Source organism: Trachurus japonicus, chromosome 1 (assembly GCF_045865225.1).
Source record: "Trachurus japonicus isolate A0001 chromosome 1, Traja_1.0".
In the NCBI taxonomy this organism is placed as follows: Eukaryota; Metazoa; Chordata; class Actinopteri; order Carangiformes; family Carangidae; genus Trachurus; species Trachurus japonicus.
In genome coordinates, this window is record NC_140907.1 from 39,847,703 (window position 1) to 39,868,406 (window position 20,704).

General features: G+C 42.9%; 1 protein-coding gene across 3 annotated transcripts; it reads left to right on the forward strand.

Annotated features, from left to right (window-relative positions):
* Positions 1 to 1,988: 1,988 nt before the first annotated feature.
* pex6 (peroxisomal biogenesis factor 6) lies at positions 1,989 to 20,054 on the forward strand. 3 transcript variants are annotated; one of them, XM_085787628.1, is made up of 18 exons: positions 1,989 to 2,510; positions 3,708 to 4,343; positions 5,598 to 5,764; positions 5,903 to 5,986; positions 6,087 to 6,213; positions 8,058 to 8,191; positions 8,788 to 8,893; positions 9,879 to 10,084; positions 11,082 to 11,268; positions 11,926 to 12,002; positions 12,725 to 12,842; positions 15,284 to 15,489; positions 15,954 to 16,015; positions 16,372 to 16,480; positions 17,166 to 17,282; positions 18,073 to 18,150; positions 18,280 to 18,419; positions 19,807 to 20,054. In XM_085787628.1, exons 1-18 carry the CDS (start codon positions 1,998 to 2,000, stop codon positions 19,941 to 19,943), a joined length of 3,204 nt encoding a protein of 1,067 aa, XP_085643754.1. In that variant the 5' UTR covers positions 1,989 to 1,997; the 3' UTR covers positions 19,944 to 20,054. The 3 variants fall into 3 exon arrangements, with proteins under 3 accessions (XP_085643754.1, XP_085643773.1, XP_085643763.1); XM_085787647.1 differs by having other exon boundaries at positions 8,791 to 8,893; XM_085787637.1 differs by having other exon boundaries at positions 3,711 to 4,343.
* Positions 20,055 to 20,704: the final 650 nt, after the last annotated feature.

A 20,704-nucleotide genomic window follows, 5' to 3' on the forward strand; every position in this document is an offset into this window, starting at 1 on the left:
AAGCAGCAGTAGCGCTGATGACGCAGCTCCAACATCAAAGATGATGCCCCCTCAAAAATGTAAAATTTCATTCATTCATTCATTCAGAAATTTTATTTAATAGGATAAACCCCTTGAGAGGAATCCTCTCGTTTTCGAGGGGGTCCTAATATACATTACAAACCAAAAAGAGACAAGACACAATCAACAATCTACAAACATACAACAACAAAGACAACAGACATCAACACAGACATAAAAGAAATGAGTACAAAAATGGACACAACCTCTCGATGGCCGCAAATGGCCATAGCAATAGAACAAAATTTGTTAAATATAGTATTACTTTTGGGCAAATACCATATACTACACTGCTGTAAATGGAAACATAAATCCCCGTCAATAATCTGTTTTAAAAATGAACTAAACAAATATTTTAGTTCCTTAAATGTACTGGCAGATGGAAATGAAAAAATTAATGGTATGATGGAAATTGCAATACGGTGTAATTTGTTTAGGCTATTTATGAAGAGTCCCAATAAGTAGCCTACAATGTCTTCAACTTGTGTTATATCTTTTATTTTATTTATTTATTTATTTATTTTCACACATTCAAAATAGCTATTTACATATTCAGTACTAAGCCTTGTAGATTTAATTTTCTATTTTTATTGTAGGAAAAGTAATTTCTTTGGATTGGAAAAAAAAAAGAATGCAACAGTTTCCTGTTTGAGAATGTATGTACAAACGCAGCTTGTTGAATACAACATTGAAAGTAATGGGGAGGCATCAGACAGGGTTATGTGAAGGTGTCAGGAGGAAGAGGAGTCAGTGGAGCAGGTGGTTCTGAGGTGTAGAAGGTCTGAGAGGCAGAGGGAGGTGATGAAGACCAGGATCAGGGAGTTAGGGGTGCAGGGAATCACTGAGTGAGAGGGCACAGGTTAGAGTTTTGTTCTGTTATTTATAGGAAACAGGGGTGTTTTATAGAATCTGGTGGACAGGCAGGAATAGAAGGTATTGATCACAGCTGTAGGGAGTGCAGCATGAGGGTGTTTTTTTTTTTTTTTGTATATATTTATCCTATTTATTTTCTATGATATGGGGTAGAATGTTTTTTTTGTTGTTTTTTTAAATATTTTTATTAGAAATCTTACAAGCAGCAAATTTCAATATAAAATACATTTTGAAACTCAGCTTAACATGTCAGCATTTCAATAAAGGTTTAACACAGTAACAGATGGAACAGGAAAGCCATGAAAAAAAAAAATAGATATTTGATACAAAGAACATAAATGAAAATTCACAAAAATAGAAAATTAGGATCATATACCTCACATTAGTTTTCTGGGGTCTGATGAAGGGACAGATCAAATAAATGTTGATATAAACGTTGTGCATTCTTGGACTTAATGTTTTTGAGTGAGTCACAGAAAATAGAGAGCTCTTTTAAGAAAATAGAAAACAATGGGGTTACATTTAGAAATTTACATTTATGAATAAAATATTTTGCCAATATTATGAGGTTATTTAAGAGAAATTCCAGCTTCGAGTCTTTCAGAAAAACACCAAACCTGTTGTTGTTACTATGTTACTGTACGTTAATTTTGACAAAGACAGGTTGTTATTCAGAAAACAATGACAAAATGCATCCCAGAATAACATAGAAACATTACAAGAGAAGAAAAGATGTTCTTGTGTTTCAATTTCATTTTTACAAAATGTACATTCATTTAATTCAATATTAAATCTAAGGTGCAGGGGTGTTTTATAGAATCTGGTGGACAGGCAGGAATAGAAGGTATTGATCACAGCTGTAGGGAGTGCAGGATGAGAGTGTTTTTTGTATTTTTTTGTATAGATTTATCCTATTTATTTTCTATGTATGATATGGGGTAGAATGTAAGTCTTGTCTGGCTCACACTCCAGGACAGAAGGTGGCGGTACTGCACCAACAAGCTGGATGCAAACCGCCGTCAAACGAAAAGAAGGAGAATAAGGAGGAAAAACGCAGCTCCAAGATGGCGGTGCAGGTGGACCTGTGCTGTCTGGACAGTTTCCCCTCTCACCTGAGTCCTCTGGACGTCCTGGTGCTGCGCTCTCAGCTGGACGCGGTCTTCCAGGACCCGGACTCGGACCCACCGACCGTCCTCTTCGTCCCGCAGCAGCAGCGGCCTCACGGCTCCGGGGGACCGCCGGGCATCTTACTGCGCGTCCACCCGACCACCGAGGAGGAGGCGGCGGGGAGCGGCGGGAGCAGCGACCGGCTGCGGCTCTTCACCAGCCGCCTCTTCCTGCGGCTCCACGGGCTGGACCGGGGGGTGCTCGGCGGCTCGGTGCGGGCCATGGAGCCGGTCTGCCTGGACCGGGTGGTGCTCGGAGCCCGCAGCAGACAGAACCTCCTCCGTGTGGCCGCAGCGGACCAGGAGCGGTTCAGAGGCGGACTGCTGGAGCTCTGCAGCCCGGGACAGTGGCTGCTGGCCCGGCAGGGAGAGCCGCTGCTGCTGCCGGGTCTGGGGGAGGAGCAGGGCCAGGTCAGGCTCAGAGCGAAATACACTTTTATACACTCCCACAAGCCACATCTCATTAATAATTAATTAGTAATTAAATTGTAGGCCTTTTTATTGTTTTAACTGTAAGTTCACCACTACTTGAGTGAACTCTTTTTTTTTCTTTTCTTTTTTAAGTTTATTTCGGACATGTTAAAAGAAATAAAACATAATACAGAAATGGACAGACATAACAAATAAAAACTTTGCAAAGACAACATATGAACAAAATAAAATAATTGAAAATAAAGATCATTTGATTTTTTTTTTTTGTTTGTTTGTTTGTTTTTTCAAATCCGAAAAGGAGTGGGAAGAAGTAAAACTTATGTAGGCTACTCCACCCCTTATTCATAAATTATCTATCAAGTTATCTAGTCATTATAGTCTATACAATAAATTAATTTATGAGTTATTTAACTGGATTTATTCTAATATATTATTATATTTATATACATATAGATTTATTCTAACATATGATTACTAATCTTTATCTCTCTATATAGTCATATACATGTAAAAACATATACAAACACATTCGTATACAACAAACACATTTATACATACATACATACTCTATTTACAATAATAATAATTATTATTGCCTTATTACTATTATTATTACCTAATAATGAATAAATCATTATAGATATAAAAAATGATTAATAATTGTTATTATTCTAGTTGTTGTTATAATTATTATGGTTATTATTATTAATATAAAGTTAAACAACCAACTTTCTCTCTACTTTCTACAATTTTTCCCTGTTAAAAGGGTTTTCTATGGAGTTTTTACTCAGTGGATGTGAGGGTCTAAGGGCAGAGGATGTTGTTATGATGCCATGTAAAGCCCTCAACTGTGTGTAAAGACGGGCTATACAAATAAAATTGCCTTGCCTTGCCTAAAGAAGTTACTGTTTTAAAATTTGAATTATAGATAGAGTTAATTGCCAATCGTACAAGTCGCCTACATCACAGTACAGGCACTTAGGAATTCTTGCGTTTATGTCTCCAAGTAAGCACAAGCAATAATCATAACAATAAAAATAGTAATGTTTATCCATATGAATACATACTGGTCAGTACTGTTAACTGTTGAAGCTGCAGAGACCAGGGCCTGGTTCTGGTTCTGGTTCTGGTTCTGGTTCTGGTCTTTAAGGTGTTTCTCTCTGTGTGTCGGTGCAGCAGCAGCTCCTGGACCTGTTGGTGCTGGACTGCAGTCCTGTGACTCAGGGCCGGATCACGGCCGACACCGCGGTGGTTCTGATGGACTGCTGGGAGCCGGCGGACCCCCCCGGCGGACCCCCGCCCGGCAGACCCTTCAGACTGAGCGTGTCGGACTTTGCCCACTACGCCGACGGGCTGGGGGGAGGCCGCTCGCTGCTGGACGGCCGGCGGCTGCTGGGACCCGGTCTCTCTGAGGTCCTGCAGGCGCTGGAGTGTCGGCTGGAGGTCCGGGTGGTGGACGCCCGCCGCTGGGCCGCCGTCGCAGGTCAGCAGGACGCGGCCGTGGACGTGGACAGCTGCGTGTTCGTCAGCAAACAGCTGCTGCTGCGGCTCGGCCTCTTCAACCGGGAGTGGGTGAAGCTGTCGCGGCTGGGCGGAGCCTCCCGGGTGGGGGGCGGAGCCTCCAGGGTGGGGGGCGGAGCTTCCCGGGCGGCCGGCGGCGGGGAGCGGCCGGTCTCTGTGGTGGTGGTGGATCTGGCTCAGAGTCCAGACCTGCAGAACCAGGACGAGGCCGGGTTCATATCAGCGACTCTGTGGTTCAACATGACTGAAGGAGAAATGATCCCAGTGAACAGCTGCACGCTGAGGATGAAGGTGACCACACCGTTATTAGGGCCACGGGCCATCGCACCGGGCACTGGTCCCCACAGCTATGGGACCAGTGGGCACTACTGTTATTGTGTGGATTTTTTTTTTTCCTTCTTATTCCTCTTCCGTACCAAATTTCGATTCACTACTAGCAAATTATATATCAAAACGTGCATCTTGATCGGGATCGGTGTGCTATTACTTTTCTCAACAGTTTACGTAAAACTGCGCAAAATTTTGCATGTAAGTCAATGGGACGGGCGGAAAAAAAGAGCGAAAAAGACCAATCATTGGAGTTTAACAAACGTCTACTGCTCAGGCATACTTTCACCTAGAGACTCCATTTAAACTTTAAACAGTAGACACAAGTCTTGTGTATTGGTGTATTACTCCACGTTTTGATAGGTCATATAGTTTTTGATCAATCCCTGATCAATGACCATGATCATTTTTGGAGAAATTATGAGTTTATAATGGGTGTGTATTGCACGGAATGTTCGTGTCAGAGTGCGTGACATCATCGGTTAGAGTGGGAGAGAGTGAAGAAACATTCTGTATTTTTTCTCTTTCCAAACTCGGCCCGGCCACAATTTACACTCTACACACATGATTTTTTCAAAATTTGTAAGACAAACTTGTTCTGTCTCTCACCATGTGCTCAAAATATCAGAGAGACTTACAGAATTGACAGAATCAGCCTCTGAGTGCGGCCACGTCTGTCTCTGCTCCTCATTGACTCCAATACAAATATTTTCTGAGAGAAGCAGAACGGACTGATGTTTTAAAACTGCCAGCGTCGCCAAAATATTTACTGTAGAAACACCAAATCGTACCACATTTTTCAGGAAGTCCTTAGAGCAATGTGATCTGTGTTTTTTTTCTGATGGGAGTTACCGTTTTGTCATGCTAGGCCTAATTGTGAGGCCGGTTTAGAGGCAGAAAATGGCTGTTTTTCTCCACGTTTCTGTCTGTCTCAGCCTGCGGGGGCCCCTATCGCCGTGGTAACCTCTTTGATCCTCAGGCCAGAGCTCATTAACTTCATAAACAATCCACCTGGCGCTCGTTTAAATGTTTATAAACACAGACACAGCTAAATCAGACTGACACAGGATGCAGCTACTAACTAACTATGTGACAAGTCAGTCACACACACACACACACACACACACAGACTCTAGAGCCAGCTTCATGTGATTACAGTCACACACACACACACACACACACACACAGACTCAGACTCTGTCTCTGTCTCCGTCTCAGAGGTGGAGACCGTCGCCCTCGGAGACGAGCGGTCGCTCCGACAGCTTCTGTCGCTCGGCTTCTCCTCCGTTTGCCACTGAACTCCACGTCCAACCGGTGACGTCTCCGCTGTCCAACAACGTCGGCTGCTACGACTCCCTGCTGTCCCAGCACTTCTCCACCCCCAGGTCCAGTCTGTCCACTGTCTCTGTCCTCTATCTCTATCTCTGTTTTTTGTCTCTGTCCTCTGTCTCTGTCCCTCTGTTTTTGTCCCTCTGTCCCACTGTCTTCACCAGTCTCACCTAGTCCGTCCTCTCCGTCCTCAGACTGGTTTCCCTGGGCGACGTCTTCTCTGTTCCAGCTGAGCAGCATCCGGACCTGCTGGAGGACAACTGTGACGGCGTCCACAGGTAACACGCGGCGTCCGTCCTCAGCCACGTCCTCGTCGTCTCTGACCCACGTGATGCAGGTTTGTCCCGTCTGTGACCTTTGACCTTTGACCTCTGCCAGGTGTCCAGTGCTGTTCTTCAAGGTGCAGAAGGTTTGTTCGTCTGCAGAGAGAGAAGAGGAGGAAGGAGGAGGAGGAGGAGGAGGAGGAGCTTACCTGGCTGACAGACATCACACCTCACTCTACATGGTGACCTTTGACTTTTCACCTTTGTTGTTTATCAGGATTGAATCTGATGTTTACGAGAAAATCATTCATCACAGTTTATTTTGTTTTCATGTAGAAGAAGTGTTTAAAATGGTTAGGAGGTTAGCCCAACCCTTGTACTAATGTACATTGACTAAAAAAGTAACGTTATTCAGTCTCAGAACAAATATTTGTGTAGGACTGCCCACTTTACCGACTTTTCCTAAAGGCCCGCCCACTTTACCGACTTTTACTAAAAAACAGCCCACTTTACTGACTTTTTCTACAGGACCGCCCACTTTACTGACTTCCTCTAAAGGACCGCCCACTTAAATTACTTTTTCTACAGGACCGCCCACTTTACTGACTTTTACTAAAAAACTGCCCACTTTACAGACTTTTACTACAGGACCGCCCACTTTACTGACTTTTTCTACAAGACCGCCCACTTTACAGACTTTTACTAAAAAACAGCCCACTTTACTGACTTCCTCTAAAGGACCGCCCACTTTACAGACTTTTACTAAAGGACCGCCCACTTAACTGGCTTTTACTAAAAAACTGCCCACTTTACTGACTTTTACTACAGGACCGCCCACTTTACTGACTTTTACTAAAAAACTGTCCACTTTACAGACTTTTACTAAAGGACCGCCCACTTTACTGACTTTTACTAAAAAACAGCCCACTTTACTGACTTTTCCAAAGGACCGCTCATTTTACTGACTTTTTCCAAAGGACCGCCCACTTTACCGACTTTTTCTACAGGACCACCCACTTTACTGACATTTTCTACCCACTTTACTGCCTTTTTCTACAGGACCACCCACTTTACTGACATTTTCTACAGGACCGCCCACTTTACTGACTTTCACTAAAAAACTGCCCACTTTACAGACTTTTACTAAAGGGTCCCCACTTTACTGACATTTTCTACAGGACCGCCCACTTTACAGACTTTTACTAAAAAACAGCCCACTTTACTGACTTCCTCTAAAGGACCAACCACTTTACAGACTTTTACTAAAGGACCGGCCACTTAACTGACTTTTACTAAAAAACTGCCCACTTTACAGACTTTTACTACAGGACTGCCCACTTTACTGACTTTTACTACAGGACCGCCCACTTTACTGACTTTTACTAAAAAACTGCCCACTTTACAGACTTTTACTAAAGGACCGCCCACTTTACTGACTTTTACTAAAAAACAGCCCACTTTACTGACTTTTCCTACAGGACCGCTCATTTTGCTGACTTTTTCCAAAGGACCGCCCACTTTACCGACTTTTTCTACAGGACCACCCACTTTACTGCCTTTTTCTACAGGACCGCACGCTTTACTGACTTTTTCTACCCACTTTACTGACATTTTCTACAGGACCACCCACTTTACTGACATTTTCTACAGGACCGCCCACTTTACTGACTTTTACTAAAAAACTGCCCACTTTACAGACTTTTACTAAAGGACCACCCACTTTACTGACTTTTACTAAAGGGTCCCCACTTTACTGACATTTTCTACAGGACCACCCACTTTACTGACATTTTCTACAGACCACCCACTTTACTGACATTTTCTAAAGGTCAAAGGAGATGCATATTAAATCAGATGTGATCAAGTCTCTACTGACTGTGACATGGTGAAACATTAGAAACATAAATCTGAACATAAAGTGTGTGAGATAAAAACCAGATGTTTCACATCACAGAGGAAAAGTCCAGATGTTGAACTGAGGATAAAATTATGTTGTTGTGTCAGAGGATGAAACAGCTGAATCCACAGCTCGTCTGTCGCCATGGAGACGGTGATGTCATCTGTCTGTGTTGTGTCTCCTTTTTAGGGAGCGTCCACCAGCAGCGCCGTCCCCGGCTGCCCGGTGGACGGAGCGTCTCTGTGGACCAGTCTGTCTCCTCCGGGCCTCAGCAGGACGGTGGAGCTGATCAGCAGCATCGTCCTGCCGCACCTGCACCACAGGTAACTGCACACCTGAGACAGAGGCATTTCAGATTTCAGAATTTTTTTTTTTTCCAGATTTTTTTTTTTTGTAAAAATGGGAACAGTACATATTAATGGACATTGACGTGGTATTGTAGCCAAGTGTCTTATTTCCATCCCCAGTCCCATTGGCAGGTTGATGTTAGACATAAAAAACAATGACGATAAAAAGTACAAGAGGCAGGACTAGGACAATAAAACACCTTGACGTCTTACACAAAACATATATGAACGACATACACAAACCACCAGTTAACTGACCAAAGACGGTTAAAAGAGTGGGTAAGGGGACCAAAAGATTACTGAGAAGTTATAAAGTGCTACAGTGCTAGTTAAAGTGCTATGTGCTAAAGTGCTGTTTGCTAAAGTGACGAGTGCATAGGTGCAAGATTGAATTTAATCTGACTGCACAATGCCCCAATAAAGTGCAGGATCGACTTAAATTGCACTATCCCATAGCACACGATTGCACATGCAGATGTGTGTCCAATATTGCACAAAGTTTGCAAGCATGATGGGAGATGTGTTGAGTGACATCAGCGTTGTGTGTGTCTGTGTGTGTCTGTGTGTTGCAGCAGCTCTCTGTCCGGCTGCACCATCCTGCTGCACGGCCCCGCAGGAAGTGGGAAGGTGACGGCGGTGAAGGCGGCGACTCGCAGACTGAACCTCCACCTGCTGAAGGTACCACAGCCCACACACACACACACACACACACACACACACACACACACACACACACACACACACACATATGAAATGGTTGTTATTACATGTGTAAATGTAATGTCTTCAAGGGATAGTTCAACATTTAGTCAAACTGGCCCATTGCCATAATCCCTATAGCCATAGCAGTAGGTTTGTTACCTTTAATTGTCGGTGCAAGCTGTTTTTAGAACGGCGGAGCAGAGCCGTGAGCTGCTCAGAGCTACGCTACGGAGGCTCATTATGGGATTTCTTGGTTTCCCTCATCAAACTCATCAAATACACAATCCAACAACTCCACAACGCTCTGGTGGACAAGTTGTGAGCTGCACATTCACCACGCTATGAGATAATAACACAACGTTACCACACAGAGTTGTTTTAGAGGGAAATACAGAGACTGTTGATGAAAAACTGTCCCTGAAGGCAACGTGCATCAGTGGTTTTGCATGAATTTCCCTCTAAAACAACTCTGTGTGGTAACGTTGTGTTATTATCTCATAGCGTGGTGAATGTGCAGCTCACAACTTGTCCACCAGAGCGTTGTTGTGGAGTTGTTGGATTGTGTATTTGATGAGTTTGATGAGGGAAACCAAGAAATCCCATAATGAGCCTCCGTAGCGTAGCTCTGAGCAGCTCACGGCTCTGCTCCGCCGTTCTAAAAATAGCTTGCACCGACAATTAAAGGTAACGAACCTACTGCTATGACTATAGGGATTATGGCAATGGGCTAATTTGCCAAAATATTGAACTATCCCTTTAAATGTTACTTGCAGGTGGGAGCTTCTCACAGGATTTTTGAAATCTCGTTAAGTCAGAAAAAAAAATACTGCGAAAAACGGGGAAAAAATTGTCGGAAAAATCAGAATGCTGCGTTGTGGAGCTCACAGGATAGAGAAAAATGTGTCATCTGCCTTTATTTTGAAAAGACTTCCTCTGTGTGTGTGTGTGTGTGTGTGTGCAGGTGGACTGTGTGAGTGTGTGTGCTGACACCGCTGCAGCCTGTGAGGTGAAGCTGACGTCGTGGTTCCGCCGGGCCGACGTGCTGCAGCCGTGCGTCCTGCTGCTCAGGAACCTGCAGCTGCTGCTGCGGCCGCGCGGCGCCGCCGCCGAGGAGGACGCCAGAGTCTGGGCCGCGTTCTGCCAGCTGCTCAGCAGCGCCCCCGCCAGGTCAGGGACCGCCGCCGAGTCTCACAGTGCTAAACACCGGGCGCCAGGCGAATGTTTCGCGAGATAATATTACAAACACTGCAAAAACTCAAAATCTTTCCAAGAATATTTGTCTTATTTTTTGTCAAAATGTCTCATTTCTAGTCAAAACTAATCTCTTTCCACTTAAAATAAGACTCATCACCTAAAAATGGACTTGTTTTCAGATCATTTTCACTTGTTTCAAACAAATTTTCACTTGAAATAAGTTAAATAATTTTTTTTTGTGCTTGTAATAAGAAAGAAAAACTTGCTCCAATGTCAGATTTTTCTACTTATTTTAAGTGAAAATCTGCTTGAAAAAAGTAAAAAGTGTCTAAAAACAAGCTACTTTTAATGTGATGAGTCTTATTTTAAGTAGAATGAGATTTGTTTTGACTAGAAATAAGACAAATATTCTTGGTAAGATTTTGAGTTTTTGCAGTGAAGTCAATGTCAGGAATTTGATCAACAGTAAAAAAGCACAATATTTCTCAGATCAGATAGTGTTCACCAGAAATGTCAACAAATATCCAACCAGACAATCAAGATTTGATAATTTACTGGCACCTACACCAAGAACAAACTTTTTAAAACATACTGTAATATACAGAGCCATTATAGGATGGAACACATTACCTAATAACATCAAAAATATTAACTCAAAACGCACTTTTAAAAAGGTAGCAATAGACTATTTAAATAAATTGAAATCAATGAGTAAGAAATATATAACGTATAATAATTTATTATAGGAATGTATATTTGAGTTTAACTGTTGTGGTACTGTAATGTGATGTATGATGTATTCTTTGTAGCTAATAATATATTTTAGAGTAGACTGTTTGCTGTTTGTGTATATGATGACGAGGTATTACAGTGATCTGCAACAGCCATGAAAACTTGAGCGAGTAGAGCGAGGCCGTAACATGGTCCGGAGGGGGCGGAGCCTAACTCTCTCTCTCTCTCTCTGGTGCAGGGTGGTTGTCGTGGCGACCGTCTGCAGAGCGCGGGCGCTGTCGGCCGCCGTCATGGCCGCCTTCGTCCACCAGGTGGAGGTGGAGAGTCTGAGTGAGGAGCAGCGCCGCTCCGTCCTGGCCGGTCTGAGCCGAGAGCTGCAGCTGGGGGCCGACGTGGACCTGGAGAGACTGGCTAGGGTCACCGCGGTACGGCAGACCGGTTAGAACCGGTTAGAACCGGTTAGAACCAGACCAGCTAGACCGGTTAGAACCAGTTAGACCGGTTAGACCCAGACCAGTTAGAACCAGTTAGACTGGTTAGACCGGTTAAGACCAGTTAGACCGGTTCAAGCCAGTTAAAACCAGACGGTTAGACCGGTTAAAACCAGTTAGACCCAGACCAGTTAGACCAGCTAGACCGGTTAGAACCAGTTAGACCGGTTAGACCCGTTAGAACCAGTTAGACCAGTTAGACCCAGACCCATTAGACCAGTTAGACCCAGACCAGTCACCAGTTAAAACCAGTTAGATCCAGACCATTTAGACCAGCTAGACCGGTTGAAACCAGTTAGACCAGTCAGATCAGTTAGACCAGTTAGACCAGTTAAAACCAGTTAAACCCAGTCTGACCAGTACAGTGATGGTTTCTCTCCTCCTCAGGTTCTGGTCCTGGGAGACCAGTTAAAACCAGTATAAACCAGTCAGACCAGTACAGTTAGACCAGTTAGACCGGTTAAAACCAGTTAAAACCAGTCAGACCAGTCCAGTGATGGTTTCTCTCCTCTCAGGGTCTGGTCCTGGGAGACCAGTTAAAACCAGTATAAACCAGTCAGACCAGTCCAGTGATGGTTTCTCTCCTCTCAGGGTCTGGTCCTGGGAGACCTCCAGGCTCTGGTGACGGAGGCCGGCCGGGCCGCCTGCAGGAGGCTGATCCAGACCAGGTGAGACCAGAGGACCGGACCGGACCGGACCGGACTGGTTCTGCTATAGGGTCATAGTTCACCTCCTCTGTGTGTGTGTGTTCTTGTACTTCCTACGTTGTGAGGACCATTAAGAGTTTTTTACCAGCCAAGTGAGGACATGTTTTGTAAGTGAGGACGTTTTGGCCGGTCCTCACTTCCAAAGGCTGTTTGAGTGTTAAAGGGGACATATTATGCAAAACTCACTTTTTCATTGTTTTAGTGTGTATTTGTGTATCCAGATGCCTCCTCACTCCTTAAACGTAAGTTTTGACAACTACGTCAACATTTTCTAAACTGCCATAGTCAGAAAATGTGTCTCTTAACAAGCCGTTTTAATTTCACCCGGCTTATTACATCACAAGCCGGGTGATGTGAACATTCAAGCCCTCGCTCCCATGGTTACCGTGGTTACCTCAGCTACCAGAGCGAAGTTTCTAAACCGACCGAGAACCAGCTGTTTTTCTGACCAAAGCGTGTTACTAACATTACTTTTAGACATCAAGGTACCATGTCAAGAAGCAGAAATGAGCAGAATATGTCCCCTTTAAGTCTTTAGGTTATAACTAGGTTTAAGTTGGTTTAAGAGTAATGGTGAAGGTTAGGGTACGGGACTAGGAAATACATTATGTCAACGAGTGTCCTCACAAAGATAGCATTACAAGGACGTGTGTGTGTGTGTGTGTGTGTGTGTGTGTCTCTAGTGGCGGTCGGGAGGAGGAGGACCTCTGCTCCAGCGGAGTGACCGTCCAGAACCAGGACTTCACCTTGGCCCTGGAGACGCTGCAGGACGCTCAGTCCAAGGCCGCCGGAGCCCCGAAGGTGAACACACACACACACACACACACACACACACACACACACACACACACACACACAGAGCTGTAGTGATGTCATCAGTCCGTCACTCTGACCCCTCCCCCTTCATTCTGGAAAAATGCCAAAACCAACACAAAATGAAAGTTCTTTGTAGGGGCTTTTAAGTCAGTGTTATTAATGATCTTACTGAGTAAAAGTGTCAAATATAAATTTACAACGTTATTCTTTCTCCTTTATATCAAATATCAAATATTTATGTCAAATATAACATTCAATCAAATTCAAGACTTTTCCAGGACATTTCAGGCACATTGAGTCTAATTCACAAACTGGTGTAAGAAGAATTTTTTCTTTAAACCCACTTGCAAAGTTTCCAAGAAGATTTTGACATCCACCAAGGTTTTCTTATTCAGGATTTGTTCTTAAAGGGACAACGAGGAGTTTCTCCGTCGGCAAAACGAAAAATTCTGCGACAATAAAAAAGTCTGATATTAATGTGGATGAATCTCCGTTACCACTTGTTAATGGTCCATTTTAGATAAATCTATGGTTTTGTCTCTATGGTTATTTTGTTATTATTAGTGGTGGTGGAAATGCTGGGCGAGCCGACCAGCGTTTCTTTACTTTCGGTTTCGTGGCGAGTCATGAGAATAACGCCGCCGTATGAATCTCCGTTTATGGTGGGAACTACGACGGTATGTGATCGTCTTCCAACCTCTGACTTTAAAGCAGATATCAGTGGCACGGCCGTTTCGGCTAATGCTGTGTTCAAGGCAGGCTTTTGAAACCGTAAGTTACAGCTTCAAGTCACAACTACGACTTGGTAGCGTTCCAGGTAACCCGTAGCTCGTGTTTTTACCGTCCTGTTGTCTGTGAAAGTTCCCTATAACGGCCACTCGTAACTTCCGACCCGTGAACTCGTACCAGATCGAACTGGTATGACTTCACAGGAAGGAAAAACACAAAGTACGAGTTTCCTTGAACGCACCATGAGTTAGCAGCCCCCGCCCTTGTCAGGCATCAATTGGTCCTCGTGCTACGTCACCACATTCACGCGCATCCCTTGGCTGCACACACAGCCCTTCATGCCGTTCTCTCCCCTCATTGGATAACACTTGTATCCCACAAGGAAAATTTTCTCCTCGGGTTACAGCAGAGCAGAGTGACGGAGAGACTCGTGTTTAGGCTGAAATACTTCATGTAAGTGATTGCTGACGGAAAATAGGACTATTTAGGACTTATATTAACTCATTGAGTGCCAACCACGTAATTTCTCGTTTTTCGTTCCCATGCGTTGAGTGCCAAAAACGAAATTTTTCGTTTTTTGCTTTTTTTTTAAATTATGAAAATAGACACTTTAATACACATTATATGTAAATTTGGGGACTCTACGACGAGGAGAACTGAAATAGATGACGATCAAAGTCACATGACAGCTCATGATCTGGAAGTTTTTATCATAACTCAGCTTCTGCAAACGGAGTTCTGCATGCAGATGCAGCGCAGCTGCGCCGCAGCTGCTCTGCTCTCACCCGCGAGGCTCCAGCAGCTGGGAGCTGAACCAGGAAGCTCTCAGCCCACTGTCCCGCCCGGTCTTCATCTGGAGCAACACCGTGTCCTCCCCAAAGTCCTCCCGCGGTAAAATCTGATGGTCTCTGGACCAAAGCAGACCGGCACCACCGACCCGTACCACAGACGGACCGCGACCACCGGCGGGACCGGTGTTCGCGAGCCGCTGTGGCCGACAGAGCCTCACGTTCCGCGGCGAGAGGCTGTGACACGGCGCGGTGCGTCTGTGTTATTGCTGTTTAGTGGCGCCCCCCCCGCCCCCGATGGTGGTTTTGTGAATAGAACAACAATTGTTGTGTATATTTATCTTATACGAGCCCTTTGATCCAGAAATGCGAGTGTCTGAAGAGCGACAGACACAAACAGAGCACCTTTCATAAAAGACGCTCTATCTCCTTTTCTAGAAAAAAAGGAGGGATTTTGGTGAAACCCAGCCATGTTTAGCTTGACTTTTCTCAGGAACGGAGGCACGTAGAAACAAACGGTTTGTGGCCATTTGAAGGATAAAGTTAAACCTTTCAAATGAGCTACAGTATGTGTTGGTGGCAATAATATAGAATACACTATGGCTCTAAAATAAAAAGTCAAATATGGTCTAATTTGCCGGTACACTTGACTAAAACTTTGGAAAGGAGCGCGGCACTCAATGAGTTAACAAAAACATTCCACTGATATCTGCTTTAATTCTTGATGAATGAAAACATGAGTCTGTCTTGCGCCGGTCAAAGAATTTCACGGTGCGGAGGCTCATAAATGTAGTGTGGAAACACTTCGCTTTTACAAAACTCCTAGTTGTCCCTTTAAACAGAGTTTGGTGAACGAGGTTCCACAGAGCTGTAGTGATGTCATCAGTCCGTCACTCTGACCCCCCCCAGGTCCCGGCGGTGCGCTGGCAGGACGTGGGCGGCCTGCAGCAGGTCCGGGCTGAGATCCTGGACACGGTGCAGCTTCCTCTGCAGCGTCCGGAGCTGCTGAGTCTGGGCCTGAACCGGACCGGGCTGCTGCTGTACGGACCGCCGGGCACCGGCAAGACGCTGCTGGCCAAGGCCGTGGCCACCGAGTGCTGCATGACCTTCCTCAGGTGGGTTTACCCTCCTCTTCCTCCTCTTCCTCCTCTCCCTCCCACTCCTTTTAGTTTGTTTGTTTGTTTGTTTGGTAGGGGTGGGAGAAAAAATCGATTCACATAAATATTGCGATATCTTTTTTGACGATTTTTAAATCGTTTTTTTTTTCTTTGTTGAATTTTTTAAAATATTGTGCAATGTGCATTTGTTCGCCTTTTTTACATACAGAGAGTCCAGGTTTTGAAAAGGGTTTAAGTTCACTTTATAATGGAGTTTGTTAATTTATAGGATCTTACAGTATTTGTGTGCAGATAAATGTTAAAAATGCTAAAGACTAGAAATCGAGAGAATCGGCAATATCGTAGAATCGCAATTTAAATCGAATCGCCATCCAAAAAATGGTAGAAGAATCGAATCGTGAGAAAAGCGTATCGTCCCCCAGCCCTACTGTTTGGTGACTCTCAGTTTGTTCTGGTTTTAGTGTCAAAGGTCCAGAGCTCATCAACATGTACGTGGGTCAGAGCGAAGAGAACGTCAGAGAAGGTCAGACATGTTACACACATGTACTAATGTTACACACATGTTACATACATGTACTAATGTTACACACATGTTACATACATGTACTAATGTTACATACATGTTACACACATGTACTAATGTTACACACATGTACTAATGTTACACACATGTACTAATATACGTTACACACATGACCAGAAAACAACTTCAGCTCAAGTTAAAGTTAAAGGAATAGTTCACCAAAAAATGAAATTCATACATGAAAAGTAACAAAAAGTACAGTAATGAAGTAAATACATAATTTATGAAGTATTTTATATATAAGTTATATTGTTTAAATCAGACTGTATTTATATTTCTTCTTCTTGTATTTGCAGTGTTCAGCCGAGCGCGTTCTGCCGCTCCCTGTGTCGTCTTCTTCGATGAGCTGGACTCTCTGGCTCCCAGCAGGGGGCGCAGTGGAGACTCAGGAGGAGTGATGGACAGGTGAGTTCACCTGTTCACACCTGCAGTTTATTTACATACTCTGGGGCGTAAAGTATACCCTCGCCTTTAAATCCGGGTTTCCACCGAACCAACTATTTTTTTTTGTTTTGTTCCGTTGGTTTTTTACCGCAACATCAGGTTCACGCCATGATATCGTCTGTATTTTGAGCATAAAAATAAAATTAATATTTAAAATTAAATTAAAACTTCCATAGTTCATAGTTTTCTTTGTTTGATACGTCAGGAGACTTTTGGTTAAGTGACCATATACAGCTCTGGAAAAAATGAAGAGACCACTCCCAAAATGATCAGTTTCTCTGGTTTTACTATTTATAGCTATGTGTTTGAGTAAAATTAAATTTAAAAAAAATTGTTTTATTCTGTCAACTACCGACAACATTGCTCCCAAAATTGAAATAAAAATATTGTCATTTAGAGCTTTTATTGGCTGAAAATGACTAAACTAGTCAAAATAACAAAAAAAATCAAGTCTTTTCAGTCCGTCTGCCGTCCGCCCAATTTCACGTGAATGCAGCATGAAAAATACGACTGAGTTGCTTGCGATATACAACCGCAACGCTAGATGGGAGTAATTCCTACACAATGTACCTTTAAAAAACGTTTCCTTTTCTTCTTTTATTTTGAAGTTGTGTGTGATGAATAAAGTTTTATTGAATCTCTACAGAGTGGTGTCTCAGCTCTTGGCCGAGCTCGACGCTCTCAGCTCGTCCGTCGGTGTCTTTGTGATCGGAGCCACGAACCGTCCGGACCTGTTGGACCAGTCGCTGCTGAGGCCCGGCAGGTCAGAGGACACACACACACAGATGCACACAAACATACCAGGGATGCAAACAGCGCGCAGAAAAGCAAAACTCGCTTTTTTCATGACCAATTAGGTGACTTGTGTGAATCGTTCAGATCTGAAGAATTTTTGTTTTTGAGAGGGGGGGGGGTCTCAGCGTCTCAGCTGGGGTCAGTAAAATGTTTTTCTAACAGTGACAGTGACAATCACATGAAACTGAGGCGAACTCATTCATGGTCTCTGATTATACTGATAACAGCCGACCGCCAATGTAGACGCGCGACATGTGCGCTCATTAAAGCGGCGCGTATCCGCGTGCAGACGGTGCGACGGCGACGCCGTTTTTTCCCCTGTGCATGTGGAGCTGTGCACCGCGGACATGCACGGTTCCCCACGTTGCTGTGTCAGGCAGGTGTTTCCACGGAGCTCTGCCCCGTTTCAGAGGTGAAGGAAAGACGTCGCCTCCGCGATGTAGAATGTGTTCAATTAAAGTGAAGCTAACACATTATATCGGCCTATATGTCCATTACACACTGAATGAAACATCCCATGTCTTTATTTATTCAGTTTATTTTAATAGTAATAATTATGACTAACATTCAGTGAAGACCTAAAATTCAGTATCTGAATTGAAATATTGCAAAGGATTTTTTTTAAGCATTTTTAATATAGAAATGTTGATGACAATTCCTCTCTTTTTTGGTCCTGACCCGTTTGCATCCCTGACATACACATACACTTACACACACACACAGGTGAAGTGTTTGCAACGTCTCTGTGTCGTCCACAGGTTCGACAAACTGGTGTACGTGGGCGTGAGCGAGGACCGAGCGTCTCAGCTGCAGGTCCTTCAGGCCGTCCTCAGGAAGTACGAACAGAAACAGAAACAGAAACAGAAACAGAAACAGAAACAGAAACTGAAACTGAGATTGACTGACTGAGTTTTATAATTGTTTGTGAACAACGAGACAAAACCCTGTTGTGATCTGGTCTGCAGGTTCCAGCTGGACCCGGCCCTGAACCTGCAGCAGGTGGTGGATCTGTGTCCGGCCCAGATGACCGGGGCCGACCTCTACGCCCTCTGCTCCGACGCCATGACGACGGCCATCAAGAGGAAGATCTCTCTGATCGACGACGGTGAGAAAACAAAGAGAGTCAGAACTCAACAGAGCAGAGTAGGGATGTCGTCACCATTACTTGTTTTCACAATTAATCGCGGTATTAAACGCCACAATTAATTAATCGTAAAAATTCCTAAACACTGTCACTTTCCAAAAAAGATGATGTTGGAACCGTATCGGCAGATGTGCACTAAAGTAAAGGTGAATGCACAGATACCGGTCCATTTAACTAATGTAACATTGAATTGGTTGGAATTTAGATGTAAGAGTGTCATTTGTATTTAAAAAAACACAAAATAAAACAAAAAATGATTAAAATTAACGATAAGATTTGGTATAAATGACAACATGGGGGGTTAATAGTTGGTCATATATTAATATATAATTGAAATATTTTGTGTAAACAATGAGTAATGTAATTATATTTTAACTATATTTTATTTTTACACATTCATTAGTGTTGTGAAATTAATTAATACAATAATCGTACCAAGAAAATTTGTAATCGTGACATACCTAGAGCTGAGAAACTAGAGAGGAGATGGACAAGCTTTATTATTAGTAGTAGTAGTAGTAGTATTAGTAGCAGTATTATATTTTGAAGTATTGGGTTAGAAAAAATAAAATATACATTATATTTAATTATTATATCACATACCTTATATTAAAATATGGATATTTTTAAGGAATTATGAGGGATAATATTGTATATATGAAAGATATTTGGTATGTATGTACACACACACCTGTTTGATATTATAATTATCACAAAGAAGCCAGATGTTGAATCTTCTTCATGCTGTGCCGCTTTATGTTTCTTATATATTATTAATATCATATCATTAAAGGGATAGTTCAACATTTTGTCAAATTGGCCCTTTGCCATAATCCCTGTAGTCATATCAGTAGGTTCGTTACCTTTAATTGTCGGTGCAAACTATTTTTAGAACGGTGGAGCAGAGCCGTGAGCTGCTCAGAGCTACGCTACGGAGGCTCATTATGGGATTTCTTGGTTTCCCTCATCAAACTCATCAAATACACAATCCAACAACTCCACAACGCTCTGGTGGACAAGTTGTGAGCTGCACATTCACCACACTATGAGATAATAACACAACGTTACCACACAGAGTTGTTTTAGAGGGAAATACAGAGACTGTTGATGAAAAACTGTCCCTGAAGGCAACGTGATGCATCAGTGGTTTTACATGTATTTCCCTCTAAAACAACTCTGTGTGGTAACGTTGTGTTATTATCTCATAGCGTGGTGAATGTGCAGCTCACAACTTGTCCACCAGAGCGTTGTGGAGTTGTTGGATTGTGTATCAAAATGTTGAACTATCCCTTGAATTCACAGTGTTGTCCAGTCTCACTGTAAGTCTCTGTCTCTGTCTGTGTCTCAGGTCTGGACTCGGAGGAATCCCCCGTCCTCCTCTCAGCTCAGGATTTCTCCACAGCTCTGGAAAACTTCAGTCCGTCGGTGTCGGAGCAGGAGCTGCAGCGATACGCAAACATCCGACAGAAACTCTCCGTCAAGTAGAAACAGTAATGTAATTATCATTCTGTGTATAATACTGTAAATTAACCATGTAAATTAATTTATAAAATTGTGAAAGGTAATAAATAACTACCAATGCTAATGAAAACATGATTTCACTGTGTGTGTGTTGATCATCAGTCAGATCTCAAGTGATGACACTGAGATTTATCATTTATCTTCTCACAAAAACTGAAATGGCATAAAAGTATTAAAAGTATAACAACTCGTGGCATCGTAAAAAAAAATCAACACATTTCTTTTTAAAAAAAAACTGTTTTCACTGCAGTTCTTATAAAACTAAACAATGGTGTATAGAAACTATTATATAAAATATGAAGTTTAAAAAAATCTATTATTTATCAAGAACAGTTATGGGTTCATGTGCCTGTTTCCACACAAATAAATCAGTTAACAGGAACGCATATTTAACCTCATTCATGGGTGTGTAATGGGAGTAATAAAGCTAGTTACGGCTAGCTCACTGTAGCCAGAGCTCTGAACACTGAGTTAGTTTAAAACACAAAAAATGTGTATGTTTCTGTAGTTAGATTACAGTAGAATAACATAACTCAATACCCAGTGTGTGTAATTTGAATATTAATCTTTTAGTCCAGGCAATCTAGCTCATTTTGGACCCAAAAATAGAACTAATTGTAACAGAATGTTTTTGACCATACATCATTTCTATGAGGTGTCCAGAACAACATACTAAAAGTCCTAAGAAGACTTCTTAGGACTTTTAGTATATTTAGTATCAAATT

Excerpts from the sequence above, each read along its gene's own strand:
- pex6 (XM_085787628.1), top strand. The coding sequence starts at position 1,998 with ATGGCGGTGCAGGTGGACCTGTGCTGTCTGGACAGTTTCCCCTCTCAC. Across the intron at positions 2,511-3,707 it reads TGGGGGAGGAGCAGGGCCAG|CAGCAGCTCCTGGACCTGTT; the intron begins GTCAGGCTCAGA and ends GTGTCGGTGCAG. Across the intron at positions 8,894-9,878 it reads TGAACCTCCACCTGCTGAAG|GTGGACTGTGTGAGTGTGTG; the intron begins GTACCACAGCCC and ends GTGTGTGTGCAG.